The sequence below is a fragment of the Ostrea edulis genome, chromosome 9 (genome assembly GCF_947568905.1).
Source record: "Ostrea edulis chromosome 9, xbOstEdul1.1, whole genome shotgun sequence".
Taxonomy (NCBI): domain Eukaryota; kingdom Metazoa; phylum Mollusca; class Bivalvia; order Ostreida; family Ostreidae; genus Ostrea; species Ostrea edulis.
The window spans coordinates 15925623-15945793 of record NC_079172.1 but is presented as its reverse complement, the minus strand read 5'-3'; the positions used below and the strand labels follow the sequence as shown (position 1 = coordinate 15945793).

Sequence of the window (20171 nt, the reverse complement as noted above, 5' to 3'; positions counted from 1 at the left end):
TGCCATCGTTTAATAGAATGTCACATATACACTGTACATACTCCTAGCTGTGTTTCGTTTTGGATTTGTAAATAAAAACATGATTAAGTTATGACGACCTGTTTTGTACACTTTAGAATTGATTCTGTAGTAGAATAGCCTGTATCAAATTATTTGATGAACAAGTAATGATACTCTAAAATGAATATTTATATATTATTATTAAAAGTTTTCAATTCAAAATGCTAGTAAATTAGGTTTATACAGGAAGTACTAAAGAGTTTCAGTTGGTAATCGGATGTGGAGAGTTGGATTTCTAAAGATTGATTTTTCTGCAGGGATTCCTGCAGTTCCGCTGTGGGCAGAATATCATCCGGACAACAGAAGATTGAGCTGGATCCTTCATATTGCTTCAAAGTGAGTAAAATTAATCATACAGTGAGATTTGTCTTAACAGTCCACTGATTTAAGCCACTCCCTGTCATAATATACGATCGTAGAAAATTCTACAAAGAGTTTTCAGTTCTATGTTGCATATATTTAACATCTAATGCGATATACAAGTCTCTTTTCCCTTAACAATGCATTAAGTCAATAGCTAAGGAAATGATTATGAAATAAAATTTTTGCAAATTAAAATATGTTTGAATATTGATATCTGAATTTATACGAAATATAAAATATACGACATACATGTATATGAAAAATAGAGTTTATGAAGCATATAAAGTACAAAAAAAAACAAAAAACAAACAACGAAAACATTCTGGTTTCCTTATGGAGAGACCAGCTACCACATGTCTCATTGTTTGAAAGTTCATGTGATGTATCACGTGATAGATCACGTGAGATATGTTTGACTGTATTATATATTGTACGATTTGGAGAGCTACATGGTAAAAATAATTCTCATTTTAAAAGAATGAAAGCTCGGATACTCCTAACTATTCGATTTCTTTTGAATCAACAGAAAAAGACAGTTATCCACGAGATTATGCATGCTTTAGGACAAGTCCATGAACAGCAGCGAATGGACAGAGACAATCACGTGATCATGCATTGGGATCGAATCAGGCTGGGGAAGAAAAATTTGAATATGGAAAAATTGCCAATTGGTTCTCACGATCGAACACCTTATGACCCCTCGTCCATTTTACAGTACGGATTAAGAGTGAGTACAAAGCTCACCGTGTATATGAGATACCACAATGTTGTTTTAATCATAGAAACCTATTTTAATGTCGCATAAGCGAAGAATTCTCTGTTGACTGTTAATCCATTTTATAGCATGCTTTAACAGTGGAATTGAGACAGTTAAGAAACAAATTTCATTTTTGAAAACTCGTGAGTTTATGAACTGCGACGATTCATGAAAGGTATGTAGGCGTGAATTGTCGCAGTATTTTTCGAAACGGAAATTTATTATTTTCACATATTTACATGTTTCATTTATGGAGGATTTCCCAGCCATTAGAATATTGAAATTTATTTATTCATATTTACATGTTTCATTTCTGGAGGATTTCCCAGCCATTAGAATACGGAAATTTATTTTTTCATATTTACATGATTCATTTCTGGAGGATTTCCCAGCCATTAGAATAGACGCACTATATTTATCAAGATACATACGCATATTGTTTTACTTTTGCATCGCATTCATGAGGAAATGGCTGTCATCATAATTAATCGATAAAAAATTCGAAGGCAATAATAATGGAGATATAAATACTAACAATTGAATGGACAGTTTAATAGTATTGCAATTAAGAAATGAATATTATCATTTTAAATCGTTTCAATTGAATTGAATTGGATGTTCTACATCTATATACAATTAGATGGGATATACGTGTCACCTTAAAGATTTCAGTTTAAACACACCTAGATTCGTTTGGGTGTGAAAATCCTTTAGCACATGCTACAAACTTTAATTTTCGCACTAAATGGGGAATTTTTCAGGCCTTTTCTAAAACAGGAGGAAAGACTATGACTTTGCGTGACAAAAGACTGGAACCCTTGGTAGGTTCATCAGACCACCTGACCCATCTAGATGCAAAAGAAGTAAACCTGGCATATAGGTGCTCAGGTAAGTCAGCTCATCGTTATTCATAAATCGCTCTGACATACTCTATACTTTACATGCAAAATTAAAACAGATTCCAGACGTTAAAGTAAGAAGAAAATTGTACTCGAAAACTAATGATGACTATATAGTAAAACTCGTGTACTACGAACACGTATACTGAGAATATAATAAAGTGTTTTATATTCCCGGCAACATTCGTATCTCGGTTATAACGATTTCAAATATAGCGGATTTATGGATAAAAAAGTTTTTGCACCTGTATAGAACGGATTTTCTAGAGAAGCACTTTTATTCAGTTCTTTTAACACATTCATTGAATTGTTCATACTCTAGTTTTTACCTTCGGATCCTTACAACTTTTAGGTACTAATTTCCCTGTGTATAAACCTGTAATTGATTTCTTCCTTTGATGTGATGATGCCTTTCTAAATCTCCGTTCGACTAGACAAGCTCGAACCAATTTTTATTACAATCCAATTTTAACACTTGTTATTCCTGTTGATATACTATTACTCATGTGATAAATGATAGAACTCTGCTAAGTTTTTGTAATGTGTTCCATAGCAGTGCTTGATATGAATAATAAGAGAGTCATACTATGCTTTGTAATGTGCTCCTCTGATATCAAATCGCTGTGAATTTTAGAAATAATTCGTGTTACGGATATAACGAATTGCGGAAGATAACGAGCAATAACGAACGATCATAAATCCAATGAAGAATGCAAAATTAAGAGTAGGGCAAACACGGACCCCTGGACACAACAGAGACGGGCTCATGTGCTTATGAGATTGATCAACGCTTATCTTCTCATCTTGTCCAATTCATTATCCTGCGTAAATTGTAATATTTCATAACTGTCACGACTCTGACTACATAGAGACTCCGTTTACTCGGTAAGATCGATCGAAAACGAACAAGATTAAACAACATTCATTTCCTGTGACCATGCATGTATAGTCACGCACCATAGTCATAAAGACAATGTCATTATACTCAGTTCATACGGAAGGTTAAAATAAATGAATTCAGAGACGCATTACCTACATAATGAATGATTGATTGATTGTACCTTGTATAAGGTCCCTCTCGAGAATTTTTCACTCATATGGGGACGTCACCAAGACCTGTGAAAGGCTTCAAATTTAGGCCTATGCTCGGCGCTTACGACCATGGAGGGTTCTTTAGTGTGCCACATCTACTGCGACATGGGACATCCGTTTTTGAGGTGATCTCCGAAGACCTGTGACATTCACATCTGATTCCGAGCGTTTGGCGATGGAACTGTCACTACCTGTTTTAATGGCTTAGGTCTGTCGCGGCCGGAACTCGATCACCGACCTTCCGCATGCGGGCTAACGCTTTACCCTTAGACCACAGGCAATTGCATCGCTTGGGGGTCGAATTTACAATATAAAGAGTAAAGGTATAGAACTCTAAATATAGGGTGCCCAAGTTAGCCGATGTAAAAACAATAAATTAATTGATATAAAATTCTACTTTGTATTTTAATTTATTCATACATAATCAATCTACATTACTACCAAAGTTCATCCCGAAATTCCTTATACTTCCCAAGATATGCAGAAATGAACTCGGAAAAATGCCTATTATTTTTTGGTTGACTTTTAGCTGGGCCCTGACACTATACGACTACACAGAGTGTTTGAGCATTGCAACAAGCTATCAAATAGAATGTGCAGCATATAATATCATTTCTAAAATAAATTTCTTACCCCAATTTATAAAATGAAGTCCGTAATAGCTCCAAGTGACTGAAAATTTTTAAACCGTGTGTACTTTCAGTTATCACTGTCATTTTCATCGGTGCCACTAACTACCCACATTGACATCATTATTATCAATCGTCAAACACCTGTGATAATGTGATTTAGATACTAGTGTCGTCAATTACACGTTTTATTTACAACTCGTGTTCAACACTAGTGTCGTCAATTACACGTTTTATTTACAACTCGTGTTCAACACTAGTGTCGTCAATTACACGTTTTATTTACAACTCGTGTTCAACACTAGTGTCGTCAATTACACGTTTTATTTACAACTCGTGTTCAACACTAGTGTCGTCAATTACACGTTTTATTTACAACTCGTGTTCAACACTAGTGTCGTCAATTACACGTTTTATTTACAACTCGAGCAGCTCGTGTAACTCGAGTTGTTCAATCAAACGTGCCCGAAGGAACTGCAGGTGATATCAGTTGTAGAAAATTATGGATCAATCTTACAAAGAAATCAATTAAATGTAATCAGAAATTAAATGTTTCAGAGTTTCTCCATCCGTCTCTATAAAAGTATCTAGCAATGTGTTGTAGGTATATTTATCCATCCGTCTCTATAAAAATATCTAGCAATGTGTTGTAGGTATATTTAGAAGATTTCATCTAGTTTGCTGTCTAATGAAAAACAGAAAGCAAAAATCGTACATGTGCGATATTAACTGAGTTTAATCTATATTGTAGCAAAATGTCCACGTCCACCATTATGTCAGAATGGTGGATACGTTAATGAACATTGTAGCTGTGTTTGTCCTGATGGTTTAATTGGAACCGAATGCAGGGAGGTACATAGTGATCGAGGTATGTATAGGAAGTAGATTGTAGTTATCCAGATGAAAGTGGTATGATATCCGCGAAATAGGTTATAGTGATACAGGTCATGAATGAATCAGATATCTGGGAAATAGAACATCGTGATCCAGATCATGAATGAATCAGATATCTGGGAAATAGAACATCGTGATCTAGATCATGAATGAACCTTATATCTGGGAAATAGATCTAGTGATCCAGATCATGAATGAATCAGATATCTGGGAAATAGATCTAGTGATCCTGGTCATGAATGAATCAGATATCTGGGAAATAGATCTAGTGATCCAGATCATGAATGAATCAGATATCTGGGAAATAGATCTAGTGATCCTGGTCATGAATGAATCAGATATCTGGGAAATAGATCTAGTTATCCAGGTCATGATCCATGAAGTAGATTATAGTTATCTAAGTGATGAATAGATTGAAAATCGGGGAAGCACATGCAGATTGTGGTGAACCAGGCTATGAAGTGGTTTGATATTCAGGAAGCAGGTATTGCTTTTTGTAATACGATGGTATGAAGTGGAATACTTGTCGTTCTTTTGGTGAAAATATTTACTAATTCAACTCATACTACCGTAGGCTTAGAATACAAAAGATCTAGTCAAGTATAAATTGATGAAAGAATGATTAACGATCAAATTCGTTAAAACTACTTTAAGTGCCTGTAAAACTGAAATACATGCATGTCTCTGGTGGTGCCACTAAATCAGTTTGACATACGTTCATCACAGGATTAACATAACAGCTACATGTTGTTTATATAACCATTGTATATTATATCTGTGAACTAATATGAATCTATAGTCTTAGGTTTTACAAAACTATGCCATACATAACCTTAGACAAAACTATGCCACACATAACCTGTGACAGGAACATCTATAGAAAATACCTGTATCTGTAATTTTCAAAATAAAGACATTTGCAATGGATCGAGTGTTACATGTGAATTATTTGCAGATTGTGGTGGCATTTTGGCAATGAACACCGTAGATTTCCAAAATCTGAAATCGTTGAGGTATCCCGATCCATATCCTGTTGACAAAGAATGTGCTGTTCTTATTACGGTAGGGAAGTCATGTTGATTGAAAGTAGTTGCAAAGTGCACTATTTCATTAAAACTGCGCCTGGTGGTCATTTATTATTATGTTTTTAGGCACCCAAAGGCTCCAAAATAAAACTGGAGGTTGTGAATAAAGAGATGAATCTCAGGAAAGGGTTTAACAATGTTTGTCTACACTGGATTGAGGTTCGCTACATTTCCCCGGAGATAATTGGACCAAAGTAAGTTAATTGCTCATATTTTATTGACGATACAACCATACATGGTACAAATAGAAAATTTAGATAGACCTGTTATTGATTTAACAACTCAATTTGTTTTCGAAAATTATGGACGACATTATTATATTTCCTATCATTAAAATTTTCCCCCATGTTTTAATGTATTATAACCGAGACATTATACGCTGTGTGTGCGTGTGTGTATTTCATTATCATTATTATTTTAATACGCCCTGAAACTGATGTTTATTCTTATATGGTACATGTATCTTGTGTTTTCATGTTTTATATGTACAATCAGGATAGGTACAGCTACGGACTGTTTACATGTGATAACGCCTTTTATATCATTGCTTTTTAATATTTTATTTATTTTCTATGTATTATATGTGTATAACATTCTGTAGTAAGGTATATATGCATTGTAAAGCACATTTGAGCGTACATAGTGTATGAAAAGAGTGCTATATAAATATGGTATTATCATTTATTATTATTAATATGTTCTTTCTAATTCAGGTTCTGTGATCCCTTCAGCCCCATAGTGTCAAAGAGCAACCAGATGATGATACGCTTTAACAGTAAATTGTCCAAAGATTATTATCCATATTTTGGTCAGAAATTTTTCCTAAGGCTCAGCACGGGAAATCCCATCCACTCTTCTGGTGTGAAGTGCAATTTTGATGGATCGTCCCCTTGCAGAATGGAGAAAACTCAGCTGAAGGAGAGAAAGGTACATTACATGTATGTAATACGCTTAGATTGATTAAATATTGTTTAACGTCTCTCGAGAGAATATTTCACTCATATGGAGTTTTCACTGCCGGTGAAGGGATGCAAAATGTAGGCCTATGATCGGCACTTATGGCCATTGAGCAGGGACGGATCTATATCGTGCCACGCCTGCGGTGACACGGGACCTCGGTTTTTGTGGTCTCATCCGAAGGACCGCCCCATTTAGTCGCCTCTTACGACAAGCAAGGGGTACTGAGGACCTATTCTAACCCGGATCCCCATGGGGTTAATACGCTTAGAAGACATATTGTAGACTGTTTTGGTTAAAAATCTTTTTGGTTCAAATTAAATCGAATATCTGCTTTGCCAATGAAGCCCATCAACTGCTTCATGCATATTGAAGAACTATTGCGATGTTTTGGTGGGCATTGTCACCTATGATCGATAAGCAGAGAAACGAAATCAACTGTGCGAGAGAGACAATGCCCCTGTAGAACCACACCGTGACCTTTCCTCTCACTATATATATGTTTTACAGTTAGATAATGTCCACAGTAATTATGATAATTTTTGGTGTTTTTTTTTTTTATCTAGATGGAATGTATTTCTATGTAATCGTCTTGAGTCACAGTAGATGTTCTATACCTTACCCGTTCGTTCGCGCATGTTTAAAATCAAACTTGCAGGAATACAGCATTTAGTTTGCATAAATATCTGGATTCCGGCTGATCTTTACTCAGAGGTGAAAATCAAAACCACTTGAATAAATTACGAAAGCATCCCTTGTTAACATAAAAATGTGTTTAGTTAAATTCAAAACATACAGAATGTTTCATCTGTGTACGCGCAAATGTAATTTTGGACTGACTTATATTTCAGAAACGTACGATATAATTAGATATTAATTTCAATTATGAACATTATTTTGGAGTAGTTGTGTGTATATTTATTTGATTGTACTGTATTGTTTATTACCATATATTTATATTACAAATCGCATTTTCCTCTATGAACCAACCAATTTCAGCACGCGACACAATCCGTTCATATTGACTATGAATGGATTATGAACTAGCTTAAAGCACGCGACTGGGAGAGCGTAATGATTTGAAAAAAATACACAACATGTATTACGAACATCTCGCAAGTCACACCTCGGATTAAGATTGTGAACTTACATGGATTATCATCCTAATCTTGCGGTCTCCTAGCTCCAAAATACAGTGCACCAGGACTGGGTTGCTCAAAACCTTGGTTAAGCTTAATCAGTGGTTAAATCCCTTGCCCACCGGTTAACGTTTAGCCAATGGTTAAATTATGTTGCTCAAAAGTTAACCAGTGGTTAAATTGCCTAACCAATGGTTAGATATTGACCAAAGTTAACCAAACTGCAGAGGTGGGTTAAGTCATTTAACCAGTGGTTAAACATGACTGCTTGCTTGCTTTTTGATGTAAACATGAGCAAATAACACAAGAAAAGCTAAAAAGTGCTCTTCATTTCATAAGTACCATGCAATTCATAGGTTTAACGTATACGCATAAAATAATTTGTACAAAAATACATAATCATTTTCAGTGTAGCATATACATAATACAAAACAGGATAGTCAAAATAAGATGAAAAAAATTTACAAATTTGCTAATCATGAATTACTAGTAAATCAAATAATACCAGACAACCCATATACAAAAAAAAAAAAAAAAAAAAAAAAAAAAAACACGTTATATCTGCAACGCAACATATTATTTTATAATTGACTAAGTGATTTAACTTCGTGATAATCTTTCGCAATTACAGAATAATTCTTCTGTACAAGCCTCGGGTTTTCTTAGAATATTTTATACACCGTATTGCCGGGACCTTAAATAGCTTTGTAGAGGATAGGTTGAAACTGAGTTAAAATGTTTATCATATAGATTTATTAAAGTTCAGTTAGCATGTTGTCTGATTTAGATTCTTCCCGATATTTTTACAGAACGTGTGGTGGGTTGATCCATCATATGGAGCTGAGAATTCACCAGGCTATGCTTATATTGATACCCAAACTACCTTTACTCTGACGACACCATCGGGTACCTTCAGTGGTAATTCATTTTGATATGAAAATTTACAATATCCATGTTTATTATATACCCATCAATGTATCGTTCGTTGATACTGTGGATTTCACAGCGTGTGATCCGGTTTTCCGGATCACCACACTGTGGTTTTCTGATTCCGTATCAGTATCCTCTGAAACTGATGCCGTCACAATGCATAAACGCAACGTTATTTGTGGAAAATGTTGACCGCGTCACAAAACAAAACTGCGTACACAAAACATAATTTCATGGTATGTCTGTGTTTTTGATAATTTGGATTACATTTATTATCTTATAAATGTGGATTTAAAATGCAGAAGGGGGTGTATAATAAATTTATCATTACTGCAGTAACTTGATCCGAAGAGTTGGATCACGTCTCGTTGACAGGCGCGGATCATCAGATCAAACTCGACGCTTCGCGTCTCGTGTGATCTGATGATCCGCGCCTGTCAACTTGACGTGATCCGACTCTTCGGATCAAGTTACTGTAGTATAGTAATATATATAGATTTAGAGGGATTAATTGGGAGTACATGGCAAATTCTAAATTTGAGGTTTCTCATGAATCTTAAGCTGAGAATGTTGCAGGACTCAACTTATTGATATACTAAGTACTATTAGTACTGATGTACTAGATGACTACCTGACCCAAGACAAAACACCTGACCCAAGACAAAAACATCTGTTACAATCCCGTGGGGATCCGGGTTAGAATACGTCCTCAGTACCCCTTGCTTGTCGTAGAAGTCGACTAAATGGGGTGGTCCTTCGGATGAGACCTTAAAAACAGAGGTCCAGTGTCACAGCAGGTGTGGCACGATAAAGATCCCTCCCTGCTCAAAGGCCTTTTATCTTATGATTATTCACGCAGAATATTACGCAAATTACTTGACTTGGGGCCGGTAGAGGACATGTATTGCTATGCAGAATGCTTGTTTTCTATTAAGATTGACGTACATGTTTATCACAAATAGTATGATGGAATGAAATTATTTATTTAGAATTCTAAGGCACTTATCTAACAAAACTTTAATGTTTATTTCCCTTACTCTAAATATAGATGTGTCCTTCCTTTATTCGTATATGAAAGGGGAAGATCACGAACAATGATCAATCTCATAACTCCTACAAGCAATACAAAATTGATAGTTGGGCAAACACGGACCCCTGGACACACCAGAGGTGAGATCAGGTGCTTAGGAGGAGTAAGCATCCCCTGTCGACCGGTCACACCCGCCGTGAGCCCTATATCCTGATCAGGTAAACGGAGTTATCCGCAGTCAAATTCAGTGTGCCAAGAACGGCTTAACAATCGGTATGAAACACGTCAGACAGCATTTGACCCAATGATAGGTTGTATTGACGAACTAGATCGTTATAACAACCATAGAATTTGCGAAATGCTGACTTCAATCGAGACTGTTAAAACCCCTGTACCATCAACTTGTTTGTCAGTAGCTTATCTCGATTTAAAAACTGACTATATGCGACTTCTTGTGTCTCAAAAACATATATACAAAACTTATATTAAACAAGAAACCCACAGGTCTTATCGATCACCTGAGTATATTAGTTATATGTATCACTAGTCCCAAGGTCTATGAAATCTAGAGAGAGAAAATCCTGTTTTGAATACTCATATTCAACAAAAGTACATGGACAGTTTTAAGATCACATCTTTCTTTTAAATGCCCTCGAAAGTGTCTGTATAGTGACGGAAGGCTTTACATAATAAAATATGCGTACCATTAACACAATATGGCTAATTTTGACCCATCTCATATCCTTTGGTTTCCAAATTCACAAGTTTATTACATTCTTCTCTGCTTTTCTTAAATGTATGCATTTAGTTTTTATACCATATCAATAAACTTCAAGAAGCATTTCAAACGATAAATAATAGCATCACTAAAATAATTTTGGCTCAGCCTTGGAACCAAACCCTTGCTCCTTAGGATCATGAAAACAATTTTGGTAAATGACTGCATATTCATTCTAAATATTTAGTTTCAATTAGGTATCAATAGCATTAAAAAGGTTATTATCTAAATGTATATATCAAGTTTGACACCTCCCTGGAGTTAAAACCTCTACCATAGAAAAAATGAAATTTGCAAGGGTTTTTTTTTTTAGAAGCCTTCCTGATCTACTTGAGCTGAAAGTTCAAGTGAGCTTTTCTGATCGCCTGTTGTCCGTCTGTCTGTAAACTTTTTTATTTTTTATTTTTGACGTCTTCTCCAGAACCACTGGGCCAAATTCAACCAAACTTGGCAAAATGCAACCTTGGGTTAAGGGTTTTGAGTTTGTATAAATGAAGGGCCATGCTACTTTCAAAGGGGAGATAATCACAAAAATGCAAAAATAGGGTGGGGTCATTTAAAAATCTTCTGATGAAGAGCCACTAGGCCCAAACCACTGAAATTTTCATGCAAGCTTCCTGACATAATGCATATTCAAGTTTATTAAAACCATGACCACTTAGGAGTAGGATGGGGCCAAAATAGGGGATCAAAGTTTTAGATGGATATAAATATGGAAAATCTTTAACAATTTCTTCTTAAGAACCACTGAGCCAGAAAAACTTAGATTTACTTGAAAACTTTCTGACATAATGTAGATTCAAGTTTGTTAAAATCATTGCCCCCAGAGATAGGATGGGGCCACAATAGGGGATCAAACTTTTACATACAAATATATAGGGGAAATCTTTAACAATCTTCTTCTTAAGAACCATTGCGGCACAAAAGCTGAGATTTACATGAAATCTTCCTGACATAATGTAGATTCAGGCTTCTTAAAATCATGGCTCCCGGGGGTAAAATGGGGCTACAATAGGGGATCAAAATTTTACATACAAATATATAGGGAAAATCTTTAAAACTCTTCTTCTCTAGAACCACTGGGCTAGGAAAATACAAATTTACATGAAAGCTTTCTGACATTGTGCAGACTCAAGTATGTTGACATCATAGCCCGTAAGGGTAGGATGGGGCCACAATGGGAGATCCAAGTTCTGCATACAACTGTATAGGTTAAATCTTTAAATATCTTCTTCTCAAGAACCATTAGTCCAAAGAAGTGTACATTTGCATGAAAGCTTCCTGACATAATGCAGATTTTATAAAATCATGACCCGTGAGGAAGAATAGGGCCACAATAGGGGGTCAATGTGTTACATGCAGATATAAAAGGAAAATCTTTAAAACTCTTCTTCTCAAGATCCATTGGGCCAGGGAAGTTCAAATTGACATGAAATCTTCCCGACATAGTGCAGATTCAAGTTTGTTAACTTCACGCCCCTCGGGGATATGATAGGGCCGCAATAGGGGATCAAGTTATATATGATAATATATATAGGAAAAAATCTTCTCAAGAAGCATTGGGCCAAAGAAGTTTACATTTGCATGAAAGCTTCCTGACATAGTGCAGATTCAAGTTTCTTAAAACCATCACCCCCGGGAGTAGAATGGGGCCACAAATGGGGATCAAAATGTTACATGCAAATATATAGGTAAATATTTTTCTCAAGAACCACTTGGCCAGGAAAGTAGAAATTTACATGAAAGCTTTCTGACATTGTGCAGGTTCAAGTTTGTTAAAAGCATGGCCCCAGGGGTAGGATGGGGCCCAAAAGGGAATCAAAGTTTTCCATACAAATACATAGGGAAGATCTTTAAAAATCTTCTTCTCAAGAACCACTGGGATATAAATATTTGCATTCATATGAAAGCTTCCTGACATAGTGCATATTCAAGTTTGTAAAAATCATGTCCCCGGGGGATAAGTTGGGCCACAATAGGAATCAAATATTTACATACAAATGTGTAGGGAAATCTTTTGTAGTGGTTTTGATTTTTATTTCTACAGCCTTGGTTTCGTAATCTCTATTTAGCTAGTTTTGCTGGTATTTCAGTATGATAATTCTATTTACTTTGAATTTTAAGTTGTTACTTACGTAAAACCCCTTTATTGTTGGTTGTTTTTAAGTTAGGTCATGTGTTGACATTCCACATGTTTTACTTCTAATACAGGAAGTGCCATCCATGTTGGCAGTCTTTCCGTAGTACTTTTGATAACTGTGTTCTGATTGGCTAAGTTAGTCTCAGGATCTTTGATATTTATTGGCTTCTATTTTTGGGCCTAGCTAGGGCATTTAAAGCCGTGTTCGTGTAGTTTTTTTTCACTTGGGTTTGGGAACACGACCTCATGGTAGGTTCCTCTTTACTGTGCTAGGAAAACCTCATGGTTTATCAGCACTATTTCATTAATACTTTTGTGCTAGGAAAATCTTATGATTTAACAGCACTCTAGGTCTTAGCTTTAGTTGCACGTTTTTCATAAGTTCTAGGTTTTTGATATTGTAGGAATAAGCTTAGGATGTAGGTTTTATAAAGTTTAAGTTTCCCCTTACCAAGTCCAGCCTGGTCTAAGGATATGTAGATAACAGGTGTAAATTCTAGAACCACTATTTATTATTATTTTGCCCGTTGTTTATTTTCTGGGTCAGTTATTTTTAGAGCCCAAGGTTTACATTATGTTTTATAGTTCAGCTCTAGAGTGTTATGGTAGATTTCATATTGGGTGATGTAGCTCATCTCTCTTATATTTTCCACCTCACTGGTTTATTTATAGAGTAGGATTTTTGAGCATTTTTCTAAGTAAAGAGGCCCAGTAGGGACATACAATTGTTTTTAGTCTTCTACATTCCTGCCATTTTTTTTAAATTAGTTAGTTTTTCATAAACTTCTTATCTATTTGTTGAGAATATTCTTGTTCATTTGCTAAATTAAATCATATTTCTGATATAACTTTATTTGTTCCTGTGAAATTTCCATAGACTTTACTACTTGTTATTTTTTTTATCATTACCTATTATTTGTTATCATTTACAAAGGTTAATTCTCACTTTATTAAACTTATAAAACTTTAAACAGTGTTTTCATTTAGCGTTGATCATAGTTCAGAAATCCCCTTACCTGGATTGATCTATGATAGCTGGAGGTAGAGTACCGCTATAAGCCAAGTTGGCTGGTAACTTTGATACTTAATCACTAAAGAATTCTACTTCCGGTTACACGTCAAATATGGGCCAAGGTGACTCGGGTGAGTGATGTGGCCCATGGGTCTCTTGTCTTACACATGTGCGGTTGTAGAAAAGAATATTTTTGAAAATTGCTGAATTTTTGCCTCGTCCCTAATTAAGATCCCAGGATTGCAGGAATCTAGAAATCTACGATTTAGGCCCCCTTGTCCTAACGATGTTTCGTACCAAATTTGAAATGACTGGGAATGGTAGTTATCAGGAAACAGTTTAAAATGTTCTATTGTTCAAACATTTAATAACTGAACATCTTGGCCACTCCTTAATACCAAAACCCCTTCCCCTGGTATAATCAAATTTACAATGTTGGTAAAGGATTATCTGCTCTTTCTGAATATTCATTGAGTTTTAATTCAGTATCAATAGCACTAAAGAAGATGTTATCAAAATATTATACACTCAAATGATATGTTCCAAGTTTTGCCCCGCCCTGGGGTCAGAACCTCTACCCCGGGGATCATGAACTTTACAGTCTTGGTAGAGGTCTTTGTGATCTAAATGACAATGCATTTAATTTTTCGTACACATGTGCTGTTCTAAAGAAGAACAGTTTGGAAAATTGGTCAATATTTGGCAGTTTTGGTCCCGCTCCTAAGGCCCCAGGTGTGAAATTCACAATTCATGTTCCCCTTGTCTCTATTATACTTTATATTAAATTTGAAATGAATTAGAATGGTAGTTATCAAGTTAAAAATGTTCAATTGTTAAAGTACAACGGACGACAACCAATTGCAATAGGTCACCTGAGTTTACTCAAGTGACCTAAAAAGCTCTTCACAATGTATCATCCGGTAAATCTGAGTCAAGTAGTATTATGTTTGTTAAACAAATATCAAGGACTCCCGCTCCCAAAGAAGTCAACCCACTCCAAAAGAAGTAAACCGAGTCCCAAAGGAGTAAACCCGCTCTCAAAGGAATAATGATATAAACAGTGAATATACGATGGAGTCATTTGAAAACTTTCTTCTCTTTAACCACTCGACTAGAAATGAATCTGTTTGACCGATGGTTTGTTATATCATATTGAATTGGATGACACTGGAAAACGAAATCATTAGCATATAGGAATCGACTAATGACAGCAGTACAACGTAGCGCAAGTTCATGTTATTGTTTTATCTGGATATAGCATAATGTGTGGATTATTTTATACTTTCACAGACGGATACCATTGTATAAGATTTAGCTTTTATATAAGAGGATCACCTAGCAGGATTGGTATTCGTGAATATGGTGCATCATCAATATGGTCCACATCCAGCCCCACAGATGGTCATTGGTTATCTTTAAAAGGCAATTACAGAGCTACCCCCTCTTCCCGGTTGGTGAGTGCAATTTAAGTACACATGGATAAAGAATATATAATCTCCTCCTTTAAAAGTTACGAAGAAAATGAAAATAAATTCTTTATCAAGATATGTGAATTTTGATATGCCTTATACTGTATAAAGGTCATTCTATTTCGTTGTTAAAATTTTGCAAACGAATATTCATTTCGTTTCTTACTGTTTTATTTTCAGCAAATATACGGGTCTCTTTATTCAGACGGAATTGTGGCCTTAGATGAAGTGCAGATTTCTAGTGGAAAGTGTAGCGAGTAGAAGCTGCTGGATAAATGAAAACAGAATTTTATTCATATCTAGTGGAGAGTACATCGTGGAGTAGAAACTGCTGGACAAATGAAAACAGAATTTGATTAACTCCATCTTTCTATTTAAATATTCCCCTGTGTACCGGCTTTAGTTTAGTTAAACTGTATAAATGTGTTTATATATATATATATATATATATATATATATATATATATATATATATATTATATGGAGTCGTTGTGGCCGAGTGGACTTACGCACTGGTTTGACAGTCTTGCTAGGCGGTGGGTGCCGCAGGTCGCTGGTTCGACCCCGGGCTGGGGCGAAAATTTTCAGTACCTAGTTGTGATTATTTAGTGCTTTATATATTTATATATATCCTCATTCGTATGAAATATTATATATTGAAAAATCCTAAATGTATACATTATGCTTTGAAGATGATAATATATATATATATATATATATATATAATATATATAAATTATATAGGCTATGCATTTTAATAAGCACGACTGACTGATGAAGGCTGGTAAAACTGCTGAAATATTTCGAAAAGTGTTTTAATGCTTTTTTTATTATTCTTACAAAAGAGAGACTTTGGATGGATATATATATATATATTATCATCTTCAAAGCATAATGTATACATTTAGGATTTTTCAATATATAATATTTCATACGAATGAGGATTGAAAAATGTCTATACATAACAATAAATATTTACTTTTATAGCATAATAATGGTTATAATATCGGAACTATTATCCTCACGATGAAATATGATATTCATTGGCGTATATTCAACGTCAAAGACCAGAAACATTGGGATGGTGATAACCCTAGTAGTGTGATTAAAGGTGAAGATTACGAATATTGATCAACCTCATAACTCCTATGAGGAAAACAAAATAGAGTGGAAAAACCCCTGGATATACCAGGGGTGGGATCAGGTGTCGAAGAGGGGTAAACCTCCCCTGTCAACCATCAGTGTGCCAAGAACGACCTAACAATCGGTATGGAACACGTCAGACAGCATTTGACGCTAAGAATGATTTTCTTTTCAAAAAACGTGTACCAATCCCTTGATAGCTTCTGGAGAACAATCACAGTGCTGTATCAAAATGTATATCAGTGCACTTCGCACCATATGACGCCACAATAGAGAAAGGCAGTCATGACGTACAGGAACTTACAAATGTATCACGGGAAAATATGTTATCGTTATTTACAACCGTTCTAAAATGATAACGCTGTATAAGTGAACAAGTTTCATGTCAAATAATCATTTATTTCTTTTTCTTAACAAACCACTCTCCATTTTTCATATATAGTTTGCACAATGATATTCATATTACAATTGTATATTGTTACCTTGAAATTTTCCCTATTTCTTCTTCTGATCTCGATTATCAATGGGTTTGATTTACATAATTATTACAGCTGCAGGAAATGTTTACGTACAACGATATACAGTGCATGCTGGAATTTGAAGTTATATAATTATTTCAAAATTCAGGATTATCTGCCTCATACATAGCTCTGATCCTTAGACGAATTTGGTCCCAGTCTTTGGCACTCTGTTTTTCCGTTTAGCTATTACAAATTTATTGTTATTTTGTATTTTTAAAATTTCGGCTTGAAGAGACATTTTTTGTCGAAATGCGTGTCTGGTGCATCAAAATTGGTACCGTATAAGTTTTACAATCCTATATATTACATTGATGTATCAGAAAAGTCTTGGAAGCAAGTTATGACACAAAAAGAAACCCCTTTCTACAGATACTAATTTCTAGCATACTCTCAAAAATTTAAAGTATGCTGCATTAGATGTATTCTGAATTTTCTTCTTTTTCTCGGAAAACTTGTTTCCAAGACTTTTCAGTTTCTAGAAAGTAACCTTTGTTTTCAATATTAAAAGGGTGGGACTGCATATACATGTAGCCAAATATCGTTGCACTTTTGTGATTATTGCAATCCTTTTTGTTGGTTCTGAATTTATAATGTCACGTGATAATATACACCTGCCTCGATTAGAATATATGGAAGCATACTAGGTATCGGTATGGGTGTCGATTCGTTCTCGCATGTTTTAATTGAATATTATCCATGTAAACATTTAAGACTGTTTTACGTAATTTAGTTTACTTAATGTTTCTGTGGGACACCTCAATTCAATTGGACAGTTTGCCGTTGATATTAATTCATCAGTCATCCAAAAATTACTTTGTTAAACGCCACTGATTCCACACACAAGTACTGTGAAGTTAAAATAAAAAATATGCTGGAGTTCTTCATTGACAATATCTTCCATATTGACAGTATGTTGGAATCCCCATGGGCACGAATTGTGCTCCTTTGTTAGGTGACCTGTTTTTATATTCCTATGAAGCAGAATTTATTCAAACACTTCTACATGAGAAGAAAAAATCTCTTGCTGTGGCCTTCAATTCGACATTTAGATATATCGACGACGTTTTATCTATTAACAATAACAATTTTCATTCAAATGTAGAATCAATCTATCCCATTGAACTCAAAATAAAAGACACCACAGAGTCGTCCACTTCTGCTTCATACTTAGATATTTTATTGAAAGTAGATATTAACGGCAAACTTACAACTCAATTTTATGACAAACGGGATGATTTCAGCTTCTCCATGCCAACTAAATTCCCATATTTATGTAGCAATATTCCATTATCACTTGCATATGGTTTTACATCTCTCAACTGATTTGATACGCAAGACCTTGTTCTGCGTATGGTCAGTTTTTAAATCAAAGCAGGCTACTGACAAACAAATTGATGGTGCAGGGGTTCCAACAGTCTCGTTTAAAATCAGCATTTCGCGAATTCTATGGTCGTTATAACGATCTAGTTTGCCAATGTAACCTATCATTGGGTCATATATACTGTCTGACGTGTTTCATGCCGATTGGTAGGCCGTTCTTGGCACACTGATTTTAACTACGGATAACTCCGTGTACCTGATCAGGATATAGGGCTCACTGCGGGTGTGACCGGTCGACAGGGGATGCTTACTCCTCCTAGGCACCTGATCCCACCTCTGGTATATATGTTTGCCCAACACTCTGTTTTGTAAGGCTTATAGGAGTTATCAGATTGATCACTGTTCGTTATCTTCGCCTTTCATTTTCAATGAAATATGTAAGTAGATGTGGAGGACTGATTTTATTTCGAGTTCACAAGGATATATGGAATCGACAAATGAGTGAAAATATTTATTGTTGAAAAATGAAAGGTGAAGATAACGAACAGGGCCCGGTTTTTCGAAAGCTGGTTAACTTTAACAGAGTGTTAACTCGGTGTTAACTTTTGTGTTAAAGTTAACCATGTGATTAACTGTTTTTCAAAATGCGTTTGCTAACACTGTGTTAATCTAGTGTTAACTTAATCCACCTCCAGTACCTGTGTTAAGTCTTAACACAGTGGTTAAAAATGGCCGCCGACTTCATTTTCTGTACACCGCAGACCACAAATCCTGAAAATTTCAGAGGCTCAGACATTTTGAGGTGTTTACTGATGCTGAACTAAGACGGTGTGTTGTTTATGTTGTCATAAATTGATATATTCGTCAAATCTCATGAAATTTACCCAAGGGGAACAGCTAATGAAAAAACTAGTACAGTTGGATGATGGTGTTACACTTTTCTGTCAGTGGCAATATCTTGCACGTATCTATAGTTACGTTCGGCATAAACTTTCAATAAGGGGGGGGGGGGATCGGGGCCGGGAGTTGTCAATAAAACTCGTATTATAGCGAGCGAAGCGACTCGACAAGCTCGCTCCAATGATTACGCAACTGAGTCACGTTGTTTGCTCTTCATCAGCTGAAAAATGATGGGGACTACCCATAATGCCTCCGGAAAAATGTCGCCGTCACTGCGGTATACTTCATTGACAACCCCGTAGATAAAACAAATGAACAGTTTGGAAAGTACCACAAATGATTTTAAATTCCAAACAAGCTTTCCCATACCTTCGTACGTTTTGTTGTGGATAATTGATTGGTTTGGAAGAAAAAATATCGCAGCTAATGATGACGTCACAATGCACTGTTTACATCAACCGCGTTAAATGTCCCGCGTTAAATGAATTGCATAAAGTCGTGTTGTAAGATGTCATGGGTCTTCGCTCGTCTCAACGGTCACACCGTATCCATATTATTCACTTATATGAAATCCTGCAACAGACCCCATGCTTAAGATGTAATTTTACCTATATTTTTGGTTTTCAAATGTCAAAGTGCCGGCCCTTAGATCATGATGATGATAATCTCCATTGAAACACGAACTTTAAAAACACTATCGTCTGCACTGGCCTTGACCTTTTGAAAATCCCTTGTATCATTTAAAACTTATTCAAATGAAGATTTGCATGCATGAAACGTACATACATGCATTTTCTTTTTTTGAAGGTTATTTAATATGAACAGTATTCAATTCAGGCTAATACAGAATAGTTGTTAAGACAAACTTAGGAAGAAGAGTTTTTCATTGTTGATATTTCAGATTAATCTCCCTTTGTAGAAATAGAGTGGTGGATTATGTTTCAATCAAAAAGAATATTAAAATAAATAAATGCATAAAAAGAACATAGATATAACATGATATAGATATGTATGTGAACAGACTATCATAAGGTAAATTAATTCATCATTTTC

At 35.3% G+C, this 20171-nt stretch overlaps 1 protein-coding gene across 1 annotated transcript in view; it reads left to right on the top strand.

Annotated features, from left to right (window-relative positions):
* The window catches only part of LOC125658034 (zinc metalloproteinase nas-36-like), a 36098-nt gene extending 19904 nt beyond the window's left edge, over positions 1-16194 (top strand). Inside the window, exons 8-17 of the mRNA XM_048889074.2 lie at positions 318-396; positions 950-1150; positions 1942-2068; positions 4552-4668; positions 5650-5756; positions 5846-5973; positions 6493-6706; positions 8685-8793; positions 15056-15219; positions 15415-16194. Of these exons, the coding sequence (XP_048745031.2) occupies positions 318-396; positions 950-1150; positions 1942-2068; positions 4552-4668; positions 5650-5756; positions 5846-5973; positions 6493-6706; positions 8685-8793; positions 15056-15219; positions 15415-15495 (1327 nt within the window). The 3' untranslated portion in view covers positions 15496-16194. The remainder of the gene's footprint in view (positions 1-317; positions 397-949; positions 1151-1941; positions 2069-4551; positions 4669-5649; positions 5757-5845; positions 5974-6492; positions 6707-8684; positions 8794-15055; positions 15220-15414) is intronic.
* The last annotated feature ends 3977 nt before the right edge of the window (positions 16195-20171 follow it).